A 27021-nucleotide genomic window follows, 5' to 3' on the forward strand; every position below is an offset into this window, starting at 1 on the left:
TACCCCCCCCCAAGTTAATATTTCAAATGTTATGAAACAGCCTCCTGGTGTTCATGTGGTTATGACAGTGAATTAAATCGAAAAACAATCCAGCGGAAGTCAACAAGAAGCACTGTATCTTTTAACATATTCTGAAGTTACATGTTCAGTGTGTCATGATGATCATGTATAAGCGCAGTCAGAAATGAGGAAGATGCACGCTAAAAAATGCAGACACAGTTACACAGCGTCAAATAATGATTTCAAAATGGTTCTGCAACTTAATTATTTATTTAAGAGAAAAAAGACAGATGTACATGTATAAAAAGTCCTTTAAAATCAGTTACCTCCAACCACCACTACCATTTAAAAGTTTGTGGTCAGTAAAAAGTCTCACCAAGGCTACATTTATTTGATCAAAAATACAGTAAAACTGTGAAATATTATTACAATTTAAAATAACTATTTTCCATTTTAATATATTATAAAATGTAATTTATTCCTCTGATGGAAAAGCTCATGCTGCTTAATATTTTTTGTGGAAAACATGATTCTTTTTTTCTTCAAGGTATTGAATATAACGTTCAGAAGAACAGTAGTTATTTTAAATGTCTTCACTGTCACTTTGATTAGTTTATTTCACTTGCTGAATAGAAGTATTAGGGCCAGATTTACTAAACATGGCAAATTAGCATTAGACCGCAATTCCATAAAAGCTCCAAGGACGGGAAAATTCTGTGGGTGATTTACTAACAATGCACACATTAAAGAACACAGACGCAGCCAGATCATTTTCATAATGGCAATCCAGAGCAGCTCTTGTTTGGGCATTAAATATTGGCGCAAATACCAGTAATTTGATTAATTAATTTGAACACCCTCCTCCCATAAATTTTGCGTCTGAAAGGGAAACTCCTACAAATGCATATTCAATAAGGTCAGGTGCAAAAATAACTGTCTACGCCTTTTCAGTGCTAATTCTTCACTGAGTGTCTTTAGTAAATTCTGAAAGTACTACAGTATTTTAACGCCAAAAGACGGTTTGCGCTGGCGCAAGCTATTAATAAATCTGGCCTTTAATTTCTTACAAAAAAAAAACTTACTGACCCCAAACTTTTGAGAGGTAGTGTATGTTTGTACTTTTTAATGGCAGCATATTTACAAAAATGCAAAATCCAGTCAATAATAGCAAGTTAACAATAAAACGCTAAATGGAATTTGACATTTTATTAAGAACATTTGAGTGTGGTTGCCCATACACAATTGCTTTTGAGTGTGCATAGCTATACGATTGCTTGGGTTTGCTAGGATGCTACTTAGTCAGCTCAAAACAACAGATTTTCCAGGCCCTAAATATGGCTTGGATCACATGTAAATCTATAGGAAGTCCACTCCAAATGCTTAGAAATTTATAGCAAACCTCTTCTGAACAACCTGCATGATTTGAGGTATCATTGATGTCCATAGCAGATGAGCATGATGAGTATGAGTATGAGCAATAACAATAATAATAGTGATGCTTGACTTAGCAACACCACTAATTATACACAAATTCTGAAACAGGTTCCCTGCTTTTTCAATACTGAGGGATCCATTGTCAGTGTATTTTGTATAGTCTCTATATATTGTATAGTCTTGTATAGTTGGGGGTAACGCATTACAAGTAACGCAAGTTACTTAATAATATTACTTTTTTTCAAGTAACTAGTAAAGTAACGCATTACTTTTTAAATGTACAAGAGAATATCTGAGTTACATTTTTCCCGTTTATTGACTGACAGTGGGCTGTGTGAACATGCTGTTACTGTAGTTCTAGACTAAATGTTAATGTGCATTAATTCATCCCACTCGCAAAAAACAGATTTAGTATTCATCAAAATGAACTCAAAATATGACACAAACCTGTAATAATATAATATGTTAAACAACACAAATGTATCTAATCCCAGTTTATTAACCAATGTCTCTGCTGACCTTTGATGATCCAGGTCAACCATACTAATAAGCAAAAATGACTTTAGATAAACTAACAATTGTGCTTCATTGTTTTATATTGCTGAAGAGTGTTGAACCCTCTTCTCCTGCGTTCTACTTTACAGTCGTGAATTTACTTTTACTTCAGCCTGAGGTTCATTCATTTCACTTTTTGGTGTGAAAGGGCTTTTACATTTGCTATAATTAGAAGTTCTTGTATTAAAAACAATCAAGCCCTGCTCATATTTAAAAAGTAACTCAAAAGTAACGTAAAAGTAACGTAACGCATTACTTTCCAAAAAAACGTAATTAGTTACTTTTTTAGGGAGTAACGCAATATTGTAATGTATTACTTTTAAAAGTAACTTTCCCCAACACTGGTCTCTTATGTAAATCCATCCTCATTTGTATTCGAGTGATGTGATCTAGTGGTTAAATATCAGAGTGCTGTTGTGTCCTTGAGCAAGACATTTCTCAGGTTACTTCAGGAGGGCTGCTCCTTGGGTAAAAACATCCTGTCAAAATGCTGTTAGCGTCCAATCATTTTCATTCCATCAGGTTACGAGATGATGAATTCATGTGAGGCTGGAGCCGTCCTGCAATACACACAAAAACATTAACAGGAATAGTTCACCTAAAAATTTAAATTCACTCCCATTCATAAGTTTGGGTGTTAGTAAGATCTCTTGTGCTCACCAAGGCTACATTTATAAACAGTTACACAGTATATTGTTAAATATTACTGATATGTAATTTTTTTTTCCAATTCTAGTTTCAGGATATTCAAAATTGCCCTTTTGTGTCTCACGGGAGAAAAATCATACAGGCTTGGATGACATTGAGGGTGAGTAAGTGATGACAGAATTTTTTACTTAAGTGCATCCAGCTGAAATTACTGAAGCAATACTTGAACTTACTCTGATCTCACGGCGCACAGATGTGAGTTTTATGCTGATTCTGAGAGGAACCACTGCAGAACCGGTTCCTTGATCACCGCCAGCCACTTAATTTTGGCTGTTGTCTTCTCGATGGCCTGCTGCAGCGCTTGAGTTCCCGAGCCGAATCCGGTCTCAGCGTTGTCCTTTTGGAAGCGTTTCAACTGAACAAAGACAGCGAGGATTTAACACTTGACTTAAGTCAGGTTATGTCTTATAAGCCTCTCACAGTGCATGCAATAGATTTTTGCTGTGTGGTTGTAAGGTAAGGTCATGTACCTGACTGAGTTCAAATGGTGTGCAGAATCTATAGGTGACGTCACTAATCAATCTGGAGAAAGTGAATGATCCAGTGCCGTATCTGTTGAGTAATACCAAAAGTTTGTACTTTTACATATTTGTCTCTTTCTCTCTCTTTGTGTGTGTGTGTTATGGTATTTGGCGTACTTACACTTTGAAGAAATAGTCCCAGTTTGCCCGGACAAAGTCCCATGCCAAAGGTTGGCCAATAATATTACTGGCAATGTACCCAATGGTAGAAGTGGCATCCTGTTTGCGTATCTTTTCTGGGTTCATAGTGTATTCCAGGTACCTTATTAAAACATTAAGCAATTTATAAGTTATACTCCACAGAGTATTACAATGCATCTACACAAACTGTTCAAAAACACATTAGAAATGCAATTCAGACAGGCAATGACTTGAACACACAATTTCTTTTGTGGGGTTTTAAGTAAAAAAAAAAGTGATTCTCTCTTAAAAAGCGCAATTAAACGTCCCGCAATTAAAAAAAAAAAGTGAAGAAAAAATTTATATAGTGTTTTGTCATAATATTGTCATAAAAAGCATATTGCATAATAAACATATGAATATTAAGCTATATTAATATATATTTTTTAAATACATTGTTGTGTTAAGATATTTTGTTGTCTTAAACTATAAAACTGGAAATGATATAGGATGCATAAAAATATCAGAACATGACATGACAAGGTAAGTTCTGTTCAGGTTTATTAGGTATAACCACAAAAAATGTTTTTGTCATTCCAAAGTTTCTAAGAACTTGAGTGTTAATATAAGTGTTTTAAATTGATTTTTTTTCTTTATGCTTCCCCAGAGCTACCTGTTCAGTAACCAGGGCACTTTGGTGCAGGCCAGAGCCGATCTCAGTTTGACAGCTTCAGCTGCGACTGTGGCCTCCTGGAACATCTGCCAGCCAAAGTTCCACTCTTCTGCACCACCTGCAGCGATGGCGTCACAGTACACCGTCGACCTCAGGTTAGGATGAATCCTGAACGCAGTTTTTCTCATTATTTATTTATTTCATCACAAATGCATCACCAAAAATGTGAACTATTGTTACTATATAAAATAGCCATTTTAACACATTTTAAAATGATTTATTCCCAAATTTTCAGCAGGCTTCAGTGTCCTATAATCCTTCAGAAATCATTCTACTATTATTTGTTGTTATCAATGTAGAAAACAGTTTTTTTTTTTTTTTGCTTTTTTTTTTTTACTTTTTTATATATATATATATATATATATATATATATATATATATATATATATATATATATATATATATATATTTCAGGATTTTTGAAAGAACAGCATTTATTTGAAATAGAAATATTTTTATAGATGACTTTACTGTCACTATTGACCAAATTAATGCATCACTGCTTAATAAATGCTTTAAAAAATCTAAATAAATTCAAACTTTTAAATGGTAGTGTACATTCAATGTGCAATATGTATATTTTTAATTTTTAATATTTTAAGTCTACATCAGAGAAGTGTATCAAAATGTGACCCTGGACCACAAAACCAGTCTTAAGTGTCAATATTTACGAAATTGAGATTTATGCATCATCTGAAAGCTTTCCCTTGATGTATGGTTTGTTATGATATTACAATATTTGGCCGAGATACAACTATTTGAAAATCTGGAATCTGTGGGTGCAAAAAAATCTAAATGTTGAGAGAATCGCCTTTAAAGTTGTCCAAATGAAGTTCTTAGCAATGCATAATAATAATCAAAAATGAAGTTTTGATATATTTACAGTAATAAATTTACTAAATATCTTTATGGAACATGATCTTTACTTAATATCCTAATGATTTTTGGCATAAAAGAAAAATGGATAATTTTGACCCATACAATGTATTTTTGGCTATCGCTACAAATATACCTCAGCGACTTAAGACTGGTTTTGTGGTCCAGGGTCACAAATATTAGAGGTATGTTTCTGATATTATTGTGCACAATATTGGTGCACTGTAAAATGTAATAATCGGTGTAACTCTGAAATTACTTTCTTTTTCAGATGATGTTACAAATCACACTTTTCAGCCCATCCTTTCAAATGGCCTGCCCGCATTGTTACTGCCTGTAACACTCACTTTTTACACTCACCAATTTATATGTTTTCTTATTAAATATCTTGTTTCTCTCTGAAATGCAGCATCACATTACAGAAGTAAATTTAGTTGTGAGTAGTGTTTGACTTTAACATTTAACTTTAACTAATTTACACATACAGTATATGGATCTCAGCACACTCTGAATTAAAAACTATTCTTAAAAAAATCAGTTATTTGTTCACTGTATAAAGCTAAGTTTCATGTCCTCCACTGACATTGAGTGTCAAGCATTTGAAACATCTCAAAAACACATCATACAACATTCTGAATAACTGACACTTTAAAGGAACCGGTGTTATAAGTTACTGATCTAAAAATTGCTCAAGACATGGTATACAATCATCCACATAGGACATTGCTTAATTTCCTTTGAGGGTTGCACTCACGCATTGTTATGAGGGTTCTGCATCCATTTTTTGAACCAGCTCCTGGTTAGTTCTCTGCATCCCTTGATGCCGGTACTGCAGGCTAGAGACAGCGCAATGATCTGTGTGAACCTGAGGACAAAATTAAACATAACTTTATCTATATAAAGCAAATTGAGTCTGGGAAGCATGTGATATGAAATATTTGTCCTTACTGATCAGTGTGGCCAGAGGGAACTGTTGTCCAGTTTGAGCTGATAGTCCCAAAATGTTCAAATAGTGGTTTGACTTGTTTCTTAAGATAAGCCTGAAATAAATACAAACAGCAGTCCCTGTAATCTATCTGTATTACTTCAGTTTTGATTATAAAAATGAGATTTAACCAACCTGCATGGCACCATAAATTTCACTGCGATCAAACAGCTGGAAAAAATAGTTCAGATTTTGAAGCGCCGTCTCCCATGGAATGTATTCCCGCTCATGCAAGAGATATTTAGTTGTTCTCAAAGCAAGCGTTATGTTTATAATGGATGCTCTGGAAAATAAACAAATAAACAAAAAAATGTTTTATATTGAATACAGTCGTCCACATTTTTTACCAGTCAATTTCCACGACTTTTCATGACCTGTTAAATTGTTTTCAATTACTGGATGGATACAAACTTTTAAAAATCACTTTAATTCAGACGGATTTACTCATTAATCGTTAAGACTGAATTGTGAATCAGTTTAACTGATTCATAGCAAAGAACTGACTCAATTCACTCACAAATCTCACTAACACGGTTTGCGAGATGTATTCCACACAAAAACCAATGGAATATTTTTGAGCAGCACATAACTAGAATAACTAAAAAAAAACGGTTATATCGGTTTATTTTAGTTATTTTTTTGTAATTTGATTAATTCTTATTGCTTTCCCAGGCCAAAAATAAATACCTTTCCAAGACAGTGGGAACCCATTACCATTCAAAAATGTATGGGGTCAGTAAGATGTTTTAATGATTTTTAAAGAAGTCTCTTCTGCTCATCAGGGCTGCATTTGATCAAAAATTTAGTAAAATCAGTAATATTGTGAAACATTAATATAGTTTAAAGTAGCTATTTTCTATTTTAATATAAAATGTAAATTCATTCCTGTGTTTTTCTGCAACTATTACTTATTTTTTCAACATTTGTTATCATTATCGATGTTGAAAACAGTTGTACTGCTTAATATCTTTCTGGAAAACGTAATCTCTTTTTTTGGTTCAGGGAGAGAAAGAACAGCTTTATTTGCTTTTTTGTAACATTATAAATGTCTTTACTGTCACTTTTGATTCATTTAATGCACCCTAGCTAAATAAAAGTATTAATTTCTATAAAAAACTAAACAAAATAAACATCACAAACTTTTTAGTGGCAGTGTACATGCAATGTGCAATAACTCTCACCTTGCCAGATTAAATGCATCATCCAGAATCTGAGCTCTGTTTACCACAGGTATCACCTATATAAAGAGAAGACATTAAAATGTTGTTTATGTCTTTTTAGCCCTTTTGAGACTGTTCTATCTCATAATTTTCATGCAGGACCTGGTGATCGGACTCCAGTTGGCTGAGAAGTCGCTCCCAGTTCCCAAAGTCGTAGTTCACTCTGAAGTATCCCGACACATGGAGGTTGGCCAGCACCCATTCATTTTTGCTGACTTTCATGGGTTTGTGTAGAGCTTAGAGCAGATAAAATAAGGCAATATTTTAAAAATTATATCTCCATGCAAGGAGAAAATATTTCAGTTACAGTACTGGCAGTGCAAAGACTAAATGAATACATGCATCTTTATACTTGGGCCAGTAGATAACCACCAAGCAACAACCCTGACTAGTTTTACATGGTCAAACACTTTTCCGTTAGTCTTCAGTAAATGTAAAAGCAAATGCATGCACTCAAAGCTTTCTCTCGAACCAGAATAGTTTTGTAAGCTTCACTTCCTTGTCTTCTAAAAACAAATCTAATTTCCAAAATCCAGGGTTTCATGCATCTCCAACCCCCTGTAGAATAACGAATAAGATTTTACTCTTTTCCTACTACAGATTGGCTGGATGCCCTTGCGTTGGAGCGCAGAGACACAAAACTTTAAGAACCGAGTGACCTGCGATTTTATTGGCTGAGCGAGAGCGTGCAAGACCTGTTGCAAGATCTTGAGGTAGATGAAAAGTATAAAGTGACTTAACAAGGTTTAATGTACCTGATTTCTGTAGAAGCCACAGCTGATCCTGCTCCTGGTTTTTCTTCATCCATTTGATGGGTACAAACCATTCATAACTGAGGTTTAACACAACAGTTAGACTTATAAGAAGGGTTTTCAAAGGATCTAGAAATGTTATATTCCAATAATGATGTTTGACAACATACTTGAATTCAGATTTCCTATCCACCACTGCTTCAGGCTCTAGAAGAAAGTGCTTTTGGCTGATGTTCCCTGTTCGAGTGTCAATAGTGATTACTGGGAAACCCATCTGTAGTATCCAGCGGTTCATGATCTCATGAACACTATATGGTAGTTTCACTCCAGGAGTTTGATCCACTGCCTGTTTAAGAAGTGAAAATGAACAGTTCCTTAATGTTTTACAGTGTTCACTACACCACATATTAGGGCACGATTGATTGATTTTTTTTACAATTTCAACATATTTTTTACATTTAACTAGTCAACTTAAAAAAATGTAACTACAACATGACTCAAGTATCATTTTCTTTATTAACAGTCTAGTTACAGTAAGTTTTATTCCAAGAGCAGCACATGTGAAGTGGATATAAAACAAATTATCTTGTTAAAAGTGGAAAAGATGCATGAAATTGTACAAACACATATATTGTACAAGCTTGTTTTAAACACAGCTATGGGCACAGCCCGTTTCTGCAACTGAATAAAAAATTAATGAGGGTAATTGCGATTGTTTATCTCGCAGTTCTGATGTTTTTGTTTCACAATTGTGAGTTTGTATCTCACAATTCTGACTTTATAACTTGCAATTGCAATGAAATCTTTTTCTCAGAAAAATACTTTTTTCTCAGAATTGTGAGATATAAACTCATAATTGCGAGAAATAAAGTCTAATTCTGAAGGAAAAAAAGACAATTTTATTAAAATTGCGAGTTTTTATCTCACGGTTGTGATTTTTTTTCAGAACCTCGAGATATAAACTCGAAATTGCGAGAAAAAAACATCAGAATTGCTACAAAATTGCTTTTTTCTTAGATTTGCTAGATAACTTGCAATTGTGAGAAAAATGTCAAAATCGCAAGATATAAGTTGTACATACAGACTTTTTTCATCCAATTCTGACTTTCTTTCTCAGCATTGTGAGATATGAACTCACAATTTCAAATTATAGTCAGAATTGTGAGATATAAACTCACACTTGCAAATTATAAAGTCAGAATTGTGAGATGTAAATATTGCGAGAAAAAAAATTTATATTGCAATTCAAATTTTTTTTCTTGGATTTGCAAGATATAAGCTTGCAATTGCAAAAAAAATAATTGTCAGAATTGCAAGATATAAGCTGACTATCAGTCCTGTCTTCCTGTCTTGTGTTTCCCTTCCTCTCGTGTCCATATTTGGTTTTCCTGTTACTATTTTGTTTCCCTGAGTAGTTTCCAGCTGTGTTTCATTACTCCTCACCTGTTTCTGTTCTTCCTCATTTGATTCCTACTGTTTATAAGCCCTGTGTTTCCCTAGCTTCACGTCCGCTGTTGAATTGTTTTCCCTGTCAACCGTTTGGCTATTAACGACTTCTGTTTTGTTAACTCCTTGTCTCCATGCCTCCCTGTGATTTGTGACGCTGAGTTTTTTTTTTTTTTACGTCTAGTTCATAGTGAAACGACTATTTTTCTTACACCTAGTGTTTATACATATCTCACAATTCTGACTTTTTTCTCATAATTGTAAAGCCAAATTTGTGAGATATAAACTTGCAATTGCAAGAAAAATGTCAGCATTGTGAGAACTTTTTTTTTTTTCTTGCAATTCAGATTTGATTTGAATTGCGTTGTATATGAGTTGAAATTATGAGTTGTAGAGTCTGATGATAAGGGAAAAGACTTTTCTTACAAGATATATTTTATAACACGCAATTATGACTTTATATCATGCAATTCTAACTTAAAAAATTGCAATTGCCCAGCTTTACCACATATAAATCTCAAGCAGTTAAACAGCACACCTTTTGAAGATGGTCCCAGAGATCTGAATGAACTGTGCTTCCAAAAGCAAACTGCTTCAGATAATTCTGCGGGAGAAGAACAACACAACTGTACTATCGGGTCATGAAATACGGCGCAAAAGTTGCATGAACTCTCGAACTTGTTCAAAAACAGTAGAGTAAGACTTACACCAAGTCCTTTGGCAAACACCAGCTCTGTCAGGAATTCAGAGAGCATTTTAAGCACTGCAGCTCCCTGTAATGACAAACGTATGAAATGCATGTATCTCTGACCGGACTGAAACTACCCTGACTGATTTATGACTTTATTTGCAACCTCACAAGAGTGGTGGTCTTTCGAAATTCCACAATATCAGTGTTCAAGCTGAAACCCAGCATAAAGATCCAAAACATTTTTAATGTTGTAATCAATACTATTGTTGTGAGTGCTTGCCAGGCAGTTTGTTCCAATCTAGGGTATCTTTATACTCATTATCCTGTTTGCTATCTCTTTTCTGGGTTTGTAGATTATTGTCAGGGTGTTGCTATGTGGTTGTTACAATGTTAAGTATTCAGAATGAATGCTAGTCCATTGCTATCCAGTTGGTAGAGTGTTCTTTTTGTTTTTTAGGCATTGTTAAGTTGCTAGTTGTCATGATAATGCAGTAGATTTTTATACCTTGCTGTAGGATATGGTGTTGAACATTTCGCTGATTTCTGAGGGTGTGTTGACCTCTTCCTCCTTTCGGGAGAGGGGGTGAGAGGAAGTCAAGCTATCCACAGCAAATGCTCTTTGCAGGTCATACAGAATCATCTGGTCTTTCTGGCGAGGGACAGAGTTGATTGTAAATGACATGTTACAAGGTGTATCTCTTCAATACATTTAGCTGAACAACAACATGCGACAATACATCATCCTCTCTCAAAGGTGAAGTATGTAATATCTGCACCACTAGTGGCTATAAACGAAACTGTAAAAACAATTAATGTTTCCAGAGGGCTGTTTCAAAAAACAAGTTTACCAAGTTTAGACTGACTTATTTTGAATCAAATCAAGTGACAATAAGTCAGACTAACTGAAATAAACCTGGCTTATTTGGTAAACTTGTTTTATGAAACAGCCCCCTGGCTTACCAAGTTTGTTTGTTTGTTTGTTTGTTTGTTTGTTTTGAGGGCATATGGTTTAGAAGGCAAACAAGCTCTTAGTAAAGTAAATATAAAGTCTATATAAGTTCTTATAGTAAACTTGAAAAATATATTAAATAAATATTTATTTATTTATTTAGTAGGCAAACAAGCTCTCTGTAAACTTGCAAATATATTAAATATTATATGTATTTATTTATTTACAAGTCAAGTTTTTGGCAAACCTGAAATTTTCATAATAAATTCATTCATTCATTCATTTTTCATTAAATTAAATAAATATATTATTTACCAAAAGCTTTATTGACTTATAAATAAATAAACAAATAAATATTTAATATATGTTTCATTTACTAAGTACTTGTGTGTCATAAATAAGGTCAAATGAGTTCTTGGTAAACCTGATTTATTTATTTATTTATTTATTTTATCATTCATTCATTCAATTATTCATTTATTTATTTCTTTATAAATGCCCCAGGTTTCCAAAAAACGCTGCCAAATGAATGAATGGATGGATGTTTCAGGTTCATCAAGAACTTGTTAAACAGGCACTTTTTATATGCTCCCTGTAAACAAAACTTGATTTTGTCAGAATGTATGGCTATTTCTAAATGACCATCAAGGGAGACAGCATCCACCACCACCACTGTCTGCTTACAACCAGCCAAACCTTTGCTTAAACAAACAGACCGATGTTTTGAAAGCATCTACAGATTACTTTTAGTTGTTTCTGTTCATTCAATTGGAATAGAGAAAGTATGTACATACTTCAACTTTAAATACAGGCATGTTTCTCTACACTATGTAAGTGCAATGATGAGTATGTAATAGTGGACGTCTTAAAATTATTTTAAAAAATCCTCTGATGTTCTTACCATGTTCCAGGTGGGCTCAGCATAATCAGCGCCCAGATACTCCACGTATGAAGCGAACCCCTCGTTCAGCCAGAGATCATTCCACCATTTCAGCGTCACAAGGTTTCCAAACCACTGGAAGACACATAAATCACATGGCAAACTGTGCGAAGCAAAAAGTACTCAGAGTCCCCTTTACTGGGCCTAGACGTACCATGTGAGCCAGCTCGTGAGAAACAACAGTCACAATCCTCTGCTTGTTGCCATTGGCAGACGTCCGTGGATCGTATAGAAGAGCCGTCTCTCTGTAAGTGACAAGACCCCAGTTTTCCATGGCTCCTGAGTTGAAGTCAGGCAATGCAATCTGGTCTAAGAAAACAGGAGGATAACTGCTTGTTCTACTATGCTTTTGAAGAATAATGATTTTATTTTTTTTATCATGAATGCAGCTGCTCGTACCTGACTTAGAAAGCGGATAGCTAGTGTTGTAATATTTCTCAAAGAACTCCAGTATTGGCTGAGTGATTTTGAGCGCATAGTCGCCTTGCCTGTCTTCAATGGCTTTTTTTCTTGCCCATATTCTTACCTTTGACAAGCCAAACAAACAAGTTTTCAAATAACTTCACGTCTATACATTCCTCTTCATAAAGCTTAGATTTATAAATTGGTGTAGAGGCTCTACCAAAATTCCCTTCTTGTCTTTAGCATTGATGTACTTGAAATCACTGACAACAAACGCGACAAGATACGTTGACATCTTCTTTGTGGGGCCAAATATCGTTCTGGTAACTGCCGTTCCATCGATGATGACATTTTCTGTTTCTAAGACGAAAAAATAAGAAATTACAATCAGAGATATTTCTGAAAATGTAGCAAGTAATTAAATGCGTTTGAGTTAAATTATTTACATTTGCATTTATGAATTTGACATTTACATTTAAATTCAGCATTGCCGTCATATTAATAAAAAGTACATTTTAAAATATATTACATTTATGAATTTATTCAAAGCAACATATATTGCATTTAAAGGTATAGTCCACCCAAAAATAAAAATTCTGTCATTCATGTCATTCCAATTCGGACTTTTTGTTTTGTGCAACACGAAATAAGATATTTTGAAGAATGTTGATGACCAAATAGCTTGGTTCCCATTGACTTTCATTATGTGGACAAAAAAAATAAAAATAATAAATAATAATTATATATATATATATATAATGGCAGTCAAAGGGACTCAAATCAACATTCTTTGAAATATATTTATTTGTGTTCTGTGGAAAAAAAAAAAATGCATAGAGGTTTGAAACAACATGAGGGTGAGTGAATAATGACAAGATTTTCATTTTTGGGTGAATATACCTTTAAGGCATACATTTTATCAGTTTATGCATTCCCTGGGATTCGAACCTTGCCATTTCTTTACTGTTTGAGCTACAAAAATGCCTTTAATATGCCAGTTAATTGTAGCTAGTAGCATATAACAAAACTGAGTTCTTAAATTAAGATAAAGTATTCGATATATTAAATAAATCCATTTTAATTCCATATGTTGAACACATCTATCACAGTTTACAGTCCACAGCATTATGTTTTGCAATTGAAAAGCATTTTTAAGAGGGATATGTTAGAAAATCTTGACAGGGTTCAACATAATGGGATACAGAAACGCTGTTTTGATTTGAAATTGGCCCTGCAAGCAAAACATGATTTGAGGCAAAAGTTTGTCTGATTTGGTCATGTTTAGTAAGTCAAGATTAGATTTGAAGCTGATGACAGTTGAGGGAATAACTGCATGGAAAGCAAAAACAGCTGAAATAAATGCCAACATCAGGAGGACAGATGCTGCCGAATGTCACACAACCCGCAGACTATGACTCAAAAACCACAAAAGACATGCTAACGAATATGCAAACTTTGCACGAATAGTTGATTAGTCATAATCACTTTCATGTTGTTCTAAACCCATAACTCTCTCTTCCATGGGAATGGAAGAGATGGGAATTTTTGAATATCATGCTCTAGTTTTTAATTATCTGAAGCAGTACTTTTATGTTGTTGTAATAGACTGAACTTGAAGTCCTTATTCTCTGAAAACCTTCCTCTCTGCAGCAGCTCTCAGATCAAATATGGTGTCTATTCACCATTTTTGTAGTCTAAGGCTAGTATGTGGCTTCAGAAGGCTTGGGAAACAGAGCGCAAGTCTTAGACTTTTTTAATTATATTTGTATGGTGTTTTATTTTGTGCCGTTTCTAGATAAGTGCATACTCTCAGGAAGCAGTTACGGCACAATTAGACCGTTTTGGGGCCCTGTTGTAGTCTAAGAGGGAGAAAGTAAACAAAAATACATTAAAAAAAACCTTAAAACATTTAATGGAAAATGTAATGTATGTAGTATAATTATTTATTGTTAATTTGTTGTAATTTTGGTTAATTTTACTCTTAATTTATTGTTTTAGTTCATGTATTCCAACTCTAAGTTAATAATGCTTTTTTAAAATATTTAAATTAAGTAAATAAATCAGATGTTTGGAGGGTAAAACTATTGCAAATTTTATAGTAAAATTTGCAGGTGACAACAATTGAATCCTGGCCTGAAAACCCTTTTTGCTGCAGCTTGTTTAGGGCAGCACATACAGATTCGGCCTTTCACTGAACACAAATACAAAGTAATTAGTCAAGGAACTATTATAGGTTTTGTGATGGATTGTTTGTCTTACTAATTTCTTGGCTGTTTGACAGTGCTGTCATTCCCAGGTCATGGATGAGAGTGATATGAAACACAGCTTTCATGCCAGGTTCATCGAAACACGGGAAAGCTTTTCTAGCGTAAGTGGCCTGCATCTGAGTGATGGCAATAATTCTGCAAAACATAAGAGCAGTTCAAGTGTTGCTGGATCACTAAACTATAAACAATAGTTAAAAGCTTTTTTTGTGCAGTTGCACTTATAAATACATTGAATTACTTTTTGTTTGTTAGTGTGATGTCATATTTCTAAATTTAAATGATCTACAATGTTTTTCTAAGATTGAAAGGAACAACATCAACGAAATGATTTTTAGTAACATAAGTCACATGTCTTGATTTAATTGCATTATAAAAATATCAAACCAAGTGGCATTCATTTTTTAGGAATTTTTTTGCATAACATTTCAGAAAAAAATATGTTTGTTAGATTTTTAAATGATAAAACAATAGATATATTACCATTCAGAAGTTTAGCGTTGAGTTAAAATAGTAATATCGTGAAATATTATTACAATTTAAAATAACTGTTTTATATTTTATATATATTTTAAAATGTAATTCTTTCCTGTGATGGATAGCTGAATTTTCAGTGTCACATGATCCTGTTTTATATATATATATATATAATTATCAATGTTGAAAACAGTTGTGCCTCTCAATATTTTTGTGGAAATCTTAATGCTTTTTTCAGTATTATTTGATGAGCAGAAATTTAAAAAAGCATATTTATAACATTAATTTTGTAACATTACACATGCGTTCCCTATAGTGAAGAATAAATATACTAAAATGTATTTGAAATTCATTTATGTTAAGTATACTACAAATACATTTAAATATTTATGTGCTTAATAAAAATATCCTGCAATTGTACATTTAGGATACTAAACTGCTGTCTTGGAACAACTGATTTTATACTTCATGCACTTTAATTGTGCGGAAGTAGAGATAAACTCCAACTAAAGATATACTGAAGTATATTTGATTGTGCTAAAGTGAAACTATTGCAAGTATACTTCAGGTACACTTTAAATATCTCGTATTAAAAGACTGATGTTATTCAAAGATCATGCAGTATTACAAAATGTGCATTGTGCACAAGTACTATATACTTCGCATGAAATAAATGTATTTTAAATACGTGACATTTTTACTAGGGTTTACTGACATATTTTGTTCGATTTAATGCATCCTTGCATTTATTTAAAAAAAAAATAGTACTGACCCCAAACTTTTGAACAGTAGTGTATATGCTCTACAAAATGAATGCACATATGAAGTTTCGTGACATTTTCTCGCTGAACATGAAGGGAAGTACACCTGTGGTTTGTCTGCTAGGGAACTTGAAAGGAACTGACTTCATACATCCACTGATCTTTAAAAGCAGTTGCTTAGAAGCAATTGCAGAAATGGCTCAGAAAAGCGAAGTTATTTCAGAGAAATCGCTAGCAGATGTTTAATCTGTTTGCAGATGCCACGTGGTTTGATATTTTGTGTCTAATGGAATGATATTCTGACATTAGCTGCTTTAGTCTGTACTTTTGGGGGAAACTGTATTGCTTCCAAAAACAACTTCTCACTTTTTTTCCCCATCTTCCATGTATTCACTCCTGTAGAAACCCTCCAGATCATCAGCGAGCTCTCCTGTGAACTCCATGTAGAGCCAATAGGACTGGCCAGGCTTCAGTTTTCCTTCCAGTTGAATCACCAGATACTGTGTTTCCGTCTGAAACCAGGTTGTCTTTATGGCCGGAGCCGTTACACCGCTCAGACCCGTGAGTTTTGCATGGTGCCCCTTAAACAGAGTTAAGTTCAGCTTGTTGGAGTGAATTAATATCAGGTCTGTCTTCTTCACACAAGTAAACATCACTCCAGAGATCCCAGTGAAAACATACATCCCATTGGCGTTATTCGCCAAACGGGGCCAAAGAGTCACATTGTAGTACTCTGGAGACAGAGTATCAGGCAGTCTGTATTTGTCCCAGGGTTCGTTGGAAGTCTTTGGGGTGGGAGGTACTGGCGATGTAGTTGCGTTGGTGAATTTTGCTGCGTTTTTAGACTTTTCTCGATTATAAACCACTGATAATGCAATGATGGTCACCAAGGCTATTGCGGCTAGCACCATGGCTGCAGTGGCCAGATGTTTGCTGATATAATATCCTTTCCCCATTGTTCACTGTGGTTTGTGTTGGGAAACTGGTGGTGTCCTTTATGTGCGTTTTACTTCTTTGTTGAGATGATGCTAGCATGACATTGCCTTCAACAAAAACAAATAGATGGTTTCCATCTTCGGTGATATAAATACCTAGAAGAAACATGTGGAATAGTTCACCCAAAAATGAAAATGTCAATATTTATTTACCCTCATGACATTTAAAATTTAATTACTTTCTTTCTGCTGTGGAACAAAAAAGGAAATATTTTGTAGAATCCCCACGCTGCTCTTTTCCAAACAATGAAAGTGAGATAAGCTGCCTACAGTGTTATATTACAATTTTTTAATATGCTCTTGTTGTATTCATTACTATTTTGAGTTAGATCCAATTTTTATGTTTAGTTTAAGTATTAGAACTTTTTAATGGGATTTTGTCATTTTTTATTAATTTTTACATTTTTATTTATGATTTATCAGTGGCAGGCCTTCAGTGGTGTCATAAATGAATTAATCCACCTCTTAACACCATCATAATGATGCCACAGCAAAAGAAAGCATAAATATTATACAGAAATGCATTATAACAGGCCATTGCATCCCAGACAGGAAACAAGCATAAACCCAATTAACACAATTCAACAAGTTGCCACAGCTGCACAACGTACATCATTTCTAGCTGAAGCATTAACCTAATAAAATGACAAAAATATAGTCCACCCGATGTTCTTACAGACATTTATTAACTCAAACATATTATTAGGCCAACAGAGAAGGCATTGTTATTTATATTTTATGTTTGTAATATTTATACATATTATTTATATAAGTATTTGTGTAATATTTATACTTTATTTACATCAATTACACACAAAGCTAATTTATTTTACTCGCACACAACTAATGGATGATTTGTAAGCTGTAAATACAACTTTTACAGTAGTTTTATAATACTGTTTCTCTCATTTTGCTGCTCAGAAATGTCATCGTTTGTAAAAATCTACTAGAACAAACTAAAATTAATAACTTTAAAATAAAAAATGTATAAAATAAATATAAACTAAAATAGTTGTTCCCCCCCCCCCCCCCCCCCCCTTTAAGTAAAATCCTAAATTTCATATTTAATACACTTCATATTCATATTAATCCAAGTTAAAAATGGTGTTCAAGCAATTAGCTGACAAAATGTGCACTTCTGTTTTGTGGTGAAGAATAAAAAAGATTTAACTTTGTCAACCTTAATGTTAGCTTTAGGTATACATAAAATTAAGTCTTAGTACAAAAAGTTACATGCTGCACATCTGGAATAATCAAATGCACTAAATAATGTTGTGCTTCCTGTTGATGCCTGACCTCATTTACCATCTTCCTGTTACCAAGTTACGTGAGTCCAATCAACAATCACATGCACATATTTTAACACTTAAAAGCTGTTTATGTGTTAGAAAGCAGAAATATGAGCAAAAGCGAACAGGCCTGTAAGCTTGAACAGATTTTAAGAGCATGGACCATGTCATTGGTGCAGGATAGAATAGGATGGGAAGCCTTCCCTGTCCAGCTGATTCATTTTCAACTAAACCAATGGATAACATAAGGAGTCTTTTCTCAAGAAGAGCAATTTGTGTCCTTGTAAGTGGGAAATGTATGTGAAAGTTCAACTTGCAGATGTTTGGGCAGAACTTGGGCAATGAAAATATAATCATAACACCAATAAGCTTTGCCATAAAAATGCCATAATTTATTTGATTTGATTTTAGTTCTTCAACGTAAATGTATTCATGTAGCAACATTTTTATATTTTTATTGATTAATTGTATTTTATTTATTTATATAACATTTTTATTATATATATACAGCATACATTTGTACATTTAGGATACTAAACGGCTATGCTTAAAGTCTGATAAATTGGAACAACTGATTTTATACTTCATGCACTGTGCGTTGCAGTGTTGCCAAGTCCGCCGTTTTCCAGTGGAATTGGGCTACTTTGAAGGTCACTGCACACTAAGTCCGAAATTTTAGTTTGACATTTCCGCACGTTAAAAAATAAATACGACCTCACGTTGTGTCAATCATGCTTGCACACTGACTTCATGTCCGCGGGTTTAAGAGACCCCAATAACATGATATGTAGCCCCTAAAATGCTAATTTTACCAGCGGAACCCAGCCACAAATCATGTATTACCCCACCGGAATGCGATTTTTACCGGGGGATTCCACTCGAAACGCAATTACACTTTTACTTCAAATTGAAATTCCTAGAATTGAGATGTTTAACCATTTTCTCTCTCTCTCTCTCTCTCTCTCTCTCTCTCTCTCTCTCTCACTTCCGGTGTGTCTGAGTGCGAGTTGACGGAGTGTGTGAGCGTGGTTGGAGGGCTTGTGAGTGAAGCTTTTTTTCTATTTTCTCCCCTTGCTGTTTTTCTGGTCTTTTCTATTTAGTATTTAGTTTTTGGTTCTTTGTTGGGCCGCGTGCTATCCACTTTTATCGGGGAAGCATGTCGGCCCCATGTGTGCAGAGTTTGAGTTCACTCACGCGGCGTAATGCGGTTAAAGTTGCCGCCGCGGTGAGTGTGGAAGATTGTTGTCTTGCCATTGGTGAGGTTGTGGGGCATGAGAGCGTGCTATCCGCCTCCAGAATGAATAGTGCCATTGTGGTGTTTCTTAATAGCGTAGATAAAGTTAATAAAGTAGTTGAACAGGGAATAGTCATTGGTGGTGATTTTGTCTCTGTTCTTCCTCTATCATTGCCAGCTAAGAGAGTCACTTTGTCAAATGTTCCACCGTTCGTAAGTGATGACATTTTGACACAAGCTTTATCCCGATATGGAAAATTGGTATCTCCGATTAAAAAGATACCAATCAATAGCGGATCACCTCTGTTGAAACACATTGTTTCGTTCAGGCGATTCGCGTATATGATTATTCAGGATGATGTCGAGCTAGACATGACGCTAAATTTTCGCATTGACAATTTTGAATACGTTATTTTTGTTACTACCGCGAAATCTAAGTGTTTTCGTTGTGGTAATTCTGGACATCTAATTCGCAATTGTCCTGACAAAGTTTCAGAAAGGGAAGCAAACGTAGTGAATGAGAGTACTGGGGGTGGTGGTGGTGCGTTTGGTGTTGCTGACATAGTTGAGGAGGTATTGCCGGGGCCGAGCTCGGCTGTGGCGGTGACGGATACGAGTGTTCCCGGTGAGAGTGTTGTTGCGTCGACTTCACTGCAGTGTGAACGCTCAGGCACGATACGCACCAAAACACTTTCAGAGGCTAGTGTCAAAGATTTACCGAGCGTGGCACAGTTTTCTGAGGCTAAAGGAGATGAGCAAAATGAAAGTGCTATAGAGAATAGTTCAGTGATTTTGCAAGAGGCTTGTGCAAAGGTTTGTGTGGAGGGAGAGCATTTTTTCAAAATGCCTCATAAAAGGAAGATGATTAAAAAAATGGTTGATGCCAAAATAAGTAAAACGAGTGAAGTACAAGACGATATGGATCAGGATACAGAAAGTGATGGTGGGTCTTCTGACTCTAGTATGACATTTTCTCAGGGGGAGTTCATTGGTCGGGATTACGGACTTGATGATATTAAGTTATTCCTTAGATCAACAAAAAATAAAAGAGGTGTGAATGTGCAGGAATATTTTCCTGATGTCAAACAGTTCACTGAAAAAGCAAGAAGCCTCATGGCAGAGAGTTGCTTTACTAATAAAGAAGTCTATCGACTTAAGAAAATTGTGAGGAATCTCAATACTGTTTTAAACAATGATGTCTGTTAAGTTTAAAAGTAGAATGGCTGATGTTTTTTGGCTATTTGGGTGTTTTTTCTTTTCTTTTTTCTTTTTTATGAGTGAAGTTCATGTAGCTAGTTTGAATGTTAATGGTGCAAGAGATCCTAGTAAAAGAGCTACAATATATGAAGTAATTAAACAGAAAGATATTGATGTTGTTTTGTTACAAGAAACTCATAGTGACTTGAAAAATGCTGCTGACTGGGCGAGGGAGTTTGATGGCATCCCAGTGTTAAGCCATAACACTTCAATAAGTGGGGGAGTTGCCATTTTATTCACAAAGAATTTTAGTCCTATCTCTTATGATGTTGATGAAATAGTGAAAGGTAGGCTTTTAAAAGTTAGAGCTGTTGTCGAAAGTTATGTGTTTATTTTTATTTGTGTATATGTTCCAACTGCACCAGTTGAAAGAATGGTTTTTTTAGACATACTGTGTTCAACGCTACAAAACTGTTGCCCTGAAGACCTTTTGTTCCTAGGTGGTGATTTCAATTGTACTGAACATAATCTAGATCGAAATCACATTGAGCCTCATTTGGCTTCGCGTAAACGTGTTATTCATATTATTAAAAAGTATGATTTATGTGATGTTTGGAGATCCTTAAATGGTAATGAGAGACAGTACACTTGGTTTCACACACGTGATAATGTTATGTCATTAGCTAGGCTGGACAGATTTTACAGTTTCAATCACCATCTTAGTATTTTTAATAAATGTTATATAACACCAGTACGTTTTTCAGATCACAGTATGGTGCACTGTAAGTTTATTTTAAGCTCAATAAAACCAAAAAGCGCATACTGGCATTTTAATATAAATTTGTTAAATGATAATTTTTTTAAGGAATCATTTAAGCATTTCTGGGAAGCTTACAGAACAAAAAAGTTTTTTTTTATTTCATTGCAACAGTGGTGGGATGTTGGTAAGATAAAAATAAGACAATTTACTCAACAGTATACGCACAACGTTACTAAGGAGTTGACTCGTTCTTTAGAGTTTTTGGAAAGAGAGATAATTGAATTTCAAAATTTGGCTCAATCTACTGGCGAGATTCATTATTTAGAAGCCTGCTCAAAGAAGAAAGCTCAGTTAGCTGATCTACTGGGGCATAAAGCACAGGGGGCTCTGGTCCGTTCACGCTTTCAAAGCATTGATCAGATGGATGCACCATCCCAATATTTTTTCAATCTGGAAAAAAAGAACGGGCAGAAACGGCTTATTCATGGATTGCGCTCCGAAAATGGAGTGTTATTGTCGGATCCTGCTGGTATTCGGGGAAGGGCAGTACAGTTTTTTCGAAATCTGTATAGGAGTGAGCTCAAGTCAGAGTGTTGTGCGGACAACTTTTTCCTGGACAGCCTACCAAAGGTGTCAGAGGAGGGTAATAATGATCTTGAAGGAGTGCTGACTTTGGAAGAGCTCTATAAGGCCCTGCAAAGCATGGAGTCTGGGAGGGCACCAGGAGTGGATGGCCTCCCGGTTGACTTCTATAAGGCTTTTTGGTTGGAGTTGGGTTTAGATCTGCTGGAGGTACTTAAGGACAGCTTGTCGAAGGGCGGGTTGCCTTTGAGTTGCCGAAGAGCGGTGATCACTCTTCTTCCAAAAAAAGGGGACCTTACAGATATTAAGAACTGGCGCCCTGTCTCGCTTCTCTGCAGTGACTATAAAATACTTTCTAAGGCTTTGGGTAACAGATTGGCTGGAGTGTTGGGTCAGGTTATCCATCCGGACCAGACATACTGTGTACCTGGTAGATCGATATTCGACAATATTTCTTTAATTCGGGATATTTTTAATGTCTCTAAATTGTTAAATTTGGACTGTGGCTTGATATCTTTGGATCAGGAGAAGGCGTTTGACCGAGTAGAGCACTCATATTTGTGGAGTGCTTTAACAGGTTTTGGTTTTAGCAAGAACTTTATAGACATGATTAGGGTACTCTATTGTGACGTTGAGAGTATGCTGAAAATAAATGGTGGCTTATGTGCTCCTTTTCAGGTTCTCAGGGGTATCAGACAAGGTTGCTCCTTGTCTGGAATGTTGTACTCCTTGGCTATTGAGCCATTGCTTCAACAGATAAGAGGTCAATTAAGTGGTTTGTTTTTACCAGTTTGTAATAATAAAATTTGTTTGTCAGCCTATGCCGATGATATTGTGGTGATGATAAACAGACAAAGTGATATGCAGATTTTACTTAATTTAATTGAAGAATTTAGACTGTTGTCTTCTGCAAAGGTCAATTGGAAAAAAAGTGATGCTTTATTGTTGGGACAATGGACGGATGGTAAACCTTGCCTTCCTGATGGGTTGTGTTGGGGGAATGGGGGTATAAAATATTTAGGAGTTTATCTAGGGGATGACAGTGTGTTACAAAAAAATTGGGAGGGGCTGATGGAAAAAGTTAAGGGGCGATTGGATAAGTGGAAATGGTTATTACCAAATATGTCCTATAGGGGGCGAATTCTTATTGTCAACAACTTAGTGGCATCCTCACTTTGGCATAGATTGGCATGTGTAGACCCCTCACCACAGTTTTTAGCGGAGGTTCAAGCTGCTCTTGTGAACTTTTTTTGGGACAAACTACATTGGGTCCCACAGAGTGTTTTATACCTCCCTAAAGATGAAGGTGGGCAAGGTTTGATTCACTTACAAAGTAGAATGGCTGCCTTTCGGTTACAGTTTTTAAAAAGATTACTTGATGGTTCTACAGATTTCAGCTGGCGTGCTGCGAGCTGCACCATTTTGCACACTATTGGGGATTTCGGATTGGATAAATCCCTTTTTTTAATGGATCCAACCAAATTGGATCTATCGGAACTGCCTGCTTTCTATCGAAACCTTTTCAAGGTGTGGAGTTTTTTTCGTGTTCACAAGACTGAGAACTCTCATTCTCTCCACTGGCTTTTGCAGGAACCACTGATACTTGGGGCCCGCTTGGACATTGATACTCCCTGCTATCTGCCGGGGTTCAGCACCATATTGCTGAAATCCAAGGTTTTTACTTTGGGGCATCTGTTGACTTTAACTGGGCCTCAATTTGAGAATGTGGATGTCGTATCCAAACATTTAGGAATTAGATCTGTTCGTTTATTAACTCGTTTTTTTGTCAAACTTAAATCATGCTTTACAGTTGAAGAAGAACATTTGTTAAGAGACTTTTTTACAGGGGTTTGTATTCCTGATGTTGAGGATCCCTTTCCATGTTTGATTATTCAACCCAATATTGAAGAGGGTATAGGTTTTTTGCTGAAATCAGGTGAATCTTTGTTTTTAGATTTCTTGTCAAGTGAAGGAAAAAAACTGTATAGAGCCTGTGTTTTGGTTTTTAATAAGAAAATGTTAGAAAAAAGAACCGATACACCATGGCGTTCTGTTTTTAAACTAAGAAATGATGTAAAACCTGAATGGAGATCATTATATAAGCCACCATTGTCTAAAAGGGTTGGTGATATACAATGGAGAATTCTCCATGGTGCCATTGCTGTCAATTCCTTTATTTCAGTGCTGAATCCAGAAGTTAATTCTGCTTGCCCTTTCTGTCTTCAAAGGGAGACTGTTTTTCATGCTTTTATGCATTGTTTTAGATTAGAACCTTTGTTTATGAGATTAAAAGAATTGTTTTGTAGGTTTGATGAAACTTTTTGTATTGAGACTTTTATTTTGGGTTTTAAGTACTTTCAGAAAAAACGTTTCACATGTCAATTGTTGAATTTCATTTTAGGGCAAGCAAAAATGGCTATTTATATAAGCAGGAAAAACAGAGTGGAACAAAAGTGTAGCGATGATGTGAACGTGTGTTTTTTATCTTTGATAAAATCTAGAGTTTTCATTGATTTTCGGTTTTATAAAACTATGAGAGATCTTACAACTTTTGAATTGATATGGTGTGGTCATGGTGCGTTGTGTGCAGTTTGTGAAGGTGATTTATTTTTTTCTTTGTAATTTCATTAGGTATTAATATCCTCTGTGTAATGTGTTGAATGTATTATATGGTCAGTTTATTGTGAAGAGATACTGTTAAAATTGTAATAAAGTTTCTTTCAAAAATCAAAAAAATCTCTCTCTCTCTCTCTCTCTCTCTCTTTCTCTTTCTCTTTCTCTTTCTCTTTCTTTTTCTTAAGGGACCAAGATGCAGAATGAATTGGAGTTGTACCTGTTGGTCTGTCCAAACCCTTGTGTGTGGAAGACTTGCAATGCAGTGATGATATTAATTGGATTTGTTGATGTTGTGTTTTATGCAAAGATTTATAGTAATGATAGTGTCTATTGTGGATTATACAAGCATTGTGAGAAAAGTTTTATGTTCTTATTATTTTGAGTTGTCTAGCAGGGTATTATTATTATTGTTATTTTACACTTTAAACATTTTATTGTATTGTATGATCAGTGTACCATTTCTCACGTTGCTATGTATCACCGTTATTCCCATTAATGGCAAACGTTTGGCACCCTGTGCTGCCATGCATTGCACCTTTTTATGTTTTTTTTTTTTTTTTTTACAGTTTATATAGTTTATATATATATATATATATATACAGTATCTCACAGAAGTGAGTACACCCACATTTTTGTAAATATTTTATTATATCTTTTCATGTGACAACACTGAAGAAATGGCACTTTGCTACAATGTAAAGTAGTGAGTGTACAGCTTGTATAACAGTGTAAATTTACTGTCCCCTCAAAATAACTCAACACACAGCCATTAATGTCTAAACCGCTGACCACAAAAGTGAGTACACCCCTAAGTGAAAATGTCCAAATTGGGGGTTCATATTGTTTAGGCGTTATACCAAAAACAGCCACCGGGTGCCAAACTCCATTTAATTTTTTTTTTTTTTTTTTGGATGCATTTCTGTCACAAATCTATCAATTTCTCTCTCAATATTACATCTGTAACAAAATAACCACCACATATGGAATCTTGAGACTCAGACCTTTCCAAAGTTTAGTATTTTGTCAAGATTATAAAAGGTTTTGATTCTAGAAGACTGTAATACATTTTGTAATATCACACCCCCGCTAAGGGGGAGGAGACTGCTAAAACATTTTGAAGTACCATTTCTATGGTAACGCAATATCCAATTTCAAAATGGTTTTCACAGGATGCATTTTGAGATTTTAAACTTTCAAATGGTATATAATTTATGATGATTGCTAAAACATGTGATAGGGAAAAAGGCAAGGAAATATAGACTCTTGGTCAACTATGGTCATAAATTAATCTATTACTGATCCTACATAATTTGTAACAACAATAAATGGTAAAATATCTATTTAGGAGTCTTAGACCTTTCCAATGATATAGAGTTTGTCATGATTACATTAGGATTTAATTGTAATATAGTGAAGTAAACTTAGGTGTCCCGTATACGGGATGGTGACAGTTTTTTAATTATATCAAATGTTTTGAATTTAATTTGCAACATTTTTCTCTCAGAAATTGCTAGTATATTTCACAAGTAATTACAAAGAACTGGCAAATAATACATTGAATTAAATGTGAAATACTGAATTAGACTAAATAGGTATTTTCTTGTAAACTGAACTCCAGTAATTTTATTTACAACTTGATTTTTTTGTCTTGTTTCCAGCCAAAATATCTTAAATAATCTGCCAGTGGGGTAAAAAAAATTATCGTATGTCAAACAGAAAACAAGATTATTTTTCTTACCCCACTGGCAGATTATTTTGCTTGTTTCAAGCAAAAACTCACTTAATTTTGACTTGTTTTTTTCTGAAAACAAGACAATAATTTTTACTTGTCTACAAAATCCTTCTTGATTTAAGAATCTTTAGATATTTTGGCTGGAAACAAGACAAAAAATCTAAGAAAAGCATTTTTTGCAGTTTAGTCCACCAGCTGGATCTGAATATAAACCATTATGGAAATTCATGCTGGTCTCAACTGATTTTAACAGGTATGCCAAAGCCTTTATTGCATATCATTGTTTTGCAAAAAACAAATTCATGCAATCATTGATATTAATATTTTGCTCTCACCTTTCAGCTGTAAAACCATTTTGCTTAAACTCCTTTCTGACAACTATAAGCCTTTCGCTCTACTGCGTACAACCATCTCCACCTGGAAGTTATTTGAGGTAAGTAAATATACATAAACGTATTCTCTCCAACCCTCTAAAATATGAAACACCCAGTCCAAACCAAAGAAAGCCATCTCATCTGTTGACCAAATGCTAAATCACTTGTGTCTGGAAAGCCATGCATGCAGGAGCGCAGAGATCTTGCAGCAGTTCTCTTGCTTTTGTAGAAAGACTTCTTCTTAGTTCTTGTGTGAGATAAAAGTCAAATCAAATAAACACACACACATGCTCGACTGACGAACAGAAGAGAGTAAAAGTCTACATACCAGGTATCCATATGGAAAGTCACAGAAGTGGGAGAGTCGGTGAATATGATGAGGCTGATGGGAAAAACAAACACACACAC

General features: G+C 34.8%; 1 protein-coding gene across 1 annotated transcript; it reads right to left on the minus strand.

Moving 5' to 3' along the window:
- Positions 1 to 249: 249 nt before the first annotated feature.
- On the minus strand, positions 250 to 27021 carry anpepa (alanyl (membrane) aminopeptidase a). Its single transcript, XM_079421715.1, has 22 exons — positions 26942 to 27021; positions 16201 to 16925; positions 14592 to 14734; positions 12553 to 12692; positions 12330 to 12456; positions 12085 to 12239; positions 11892 to 12005; positions 10547 to 10690; positions 10058 to 10123; positions 9889 to 9954; positions 8075 to 8250; positions 7908 to 7984; positions 7255 to 7388; positions 7114 to 7169; positions 6068 to 6215; positions 5896 to 5987; positions 5702 to 5812; positions 4012 to 4179; positions 3340 to 3480; positions 3168 to 3249; positions 2871 to 3052; positions 250 to 2549 (listed from the first exon to the last, which is right to left on the minus strand). Exons 2-21 carry the CDS (start codon positions 16788 to 16790, stop codon positions 2900 to 2902), a joined length of 2883 nt encoding a protein of 960 aa, XP_079277841.1. The 5' UTR covers positions 16791 to 16925; positions 26942 to 27021; the 3' UTR covers positions 250 to 2549; positions 2871 to 2899.

This window comes from Barbus barbus (genome assembly GCF_936440315.1).
Source record: "Barbus barbus genome assembly, chromosome: 1".
In the NCBI taxonomy this organism is placed as follows: Eukaryota; Metazoa; Chordata; class Actinopteri; order Cypriniformes; family Cyprinidae; genus Barbus; species Barbus barbus.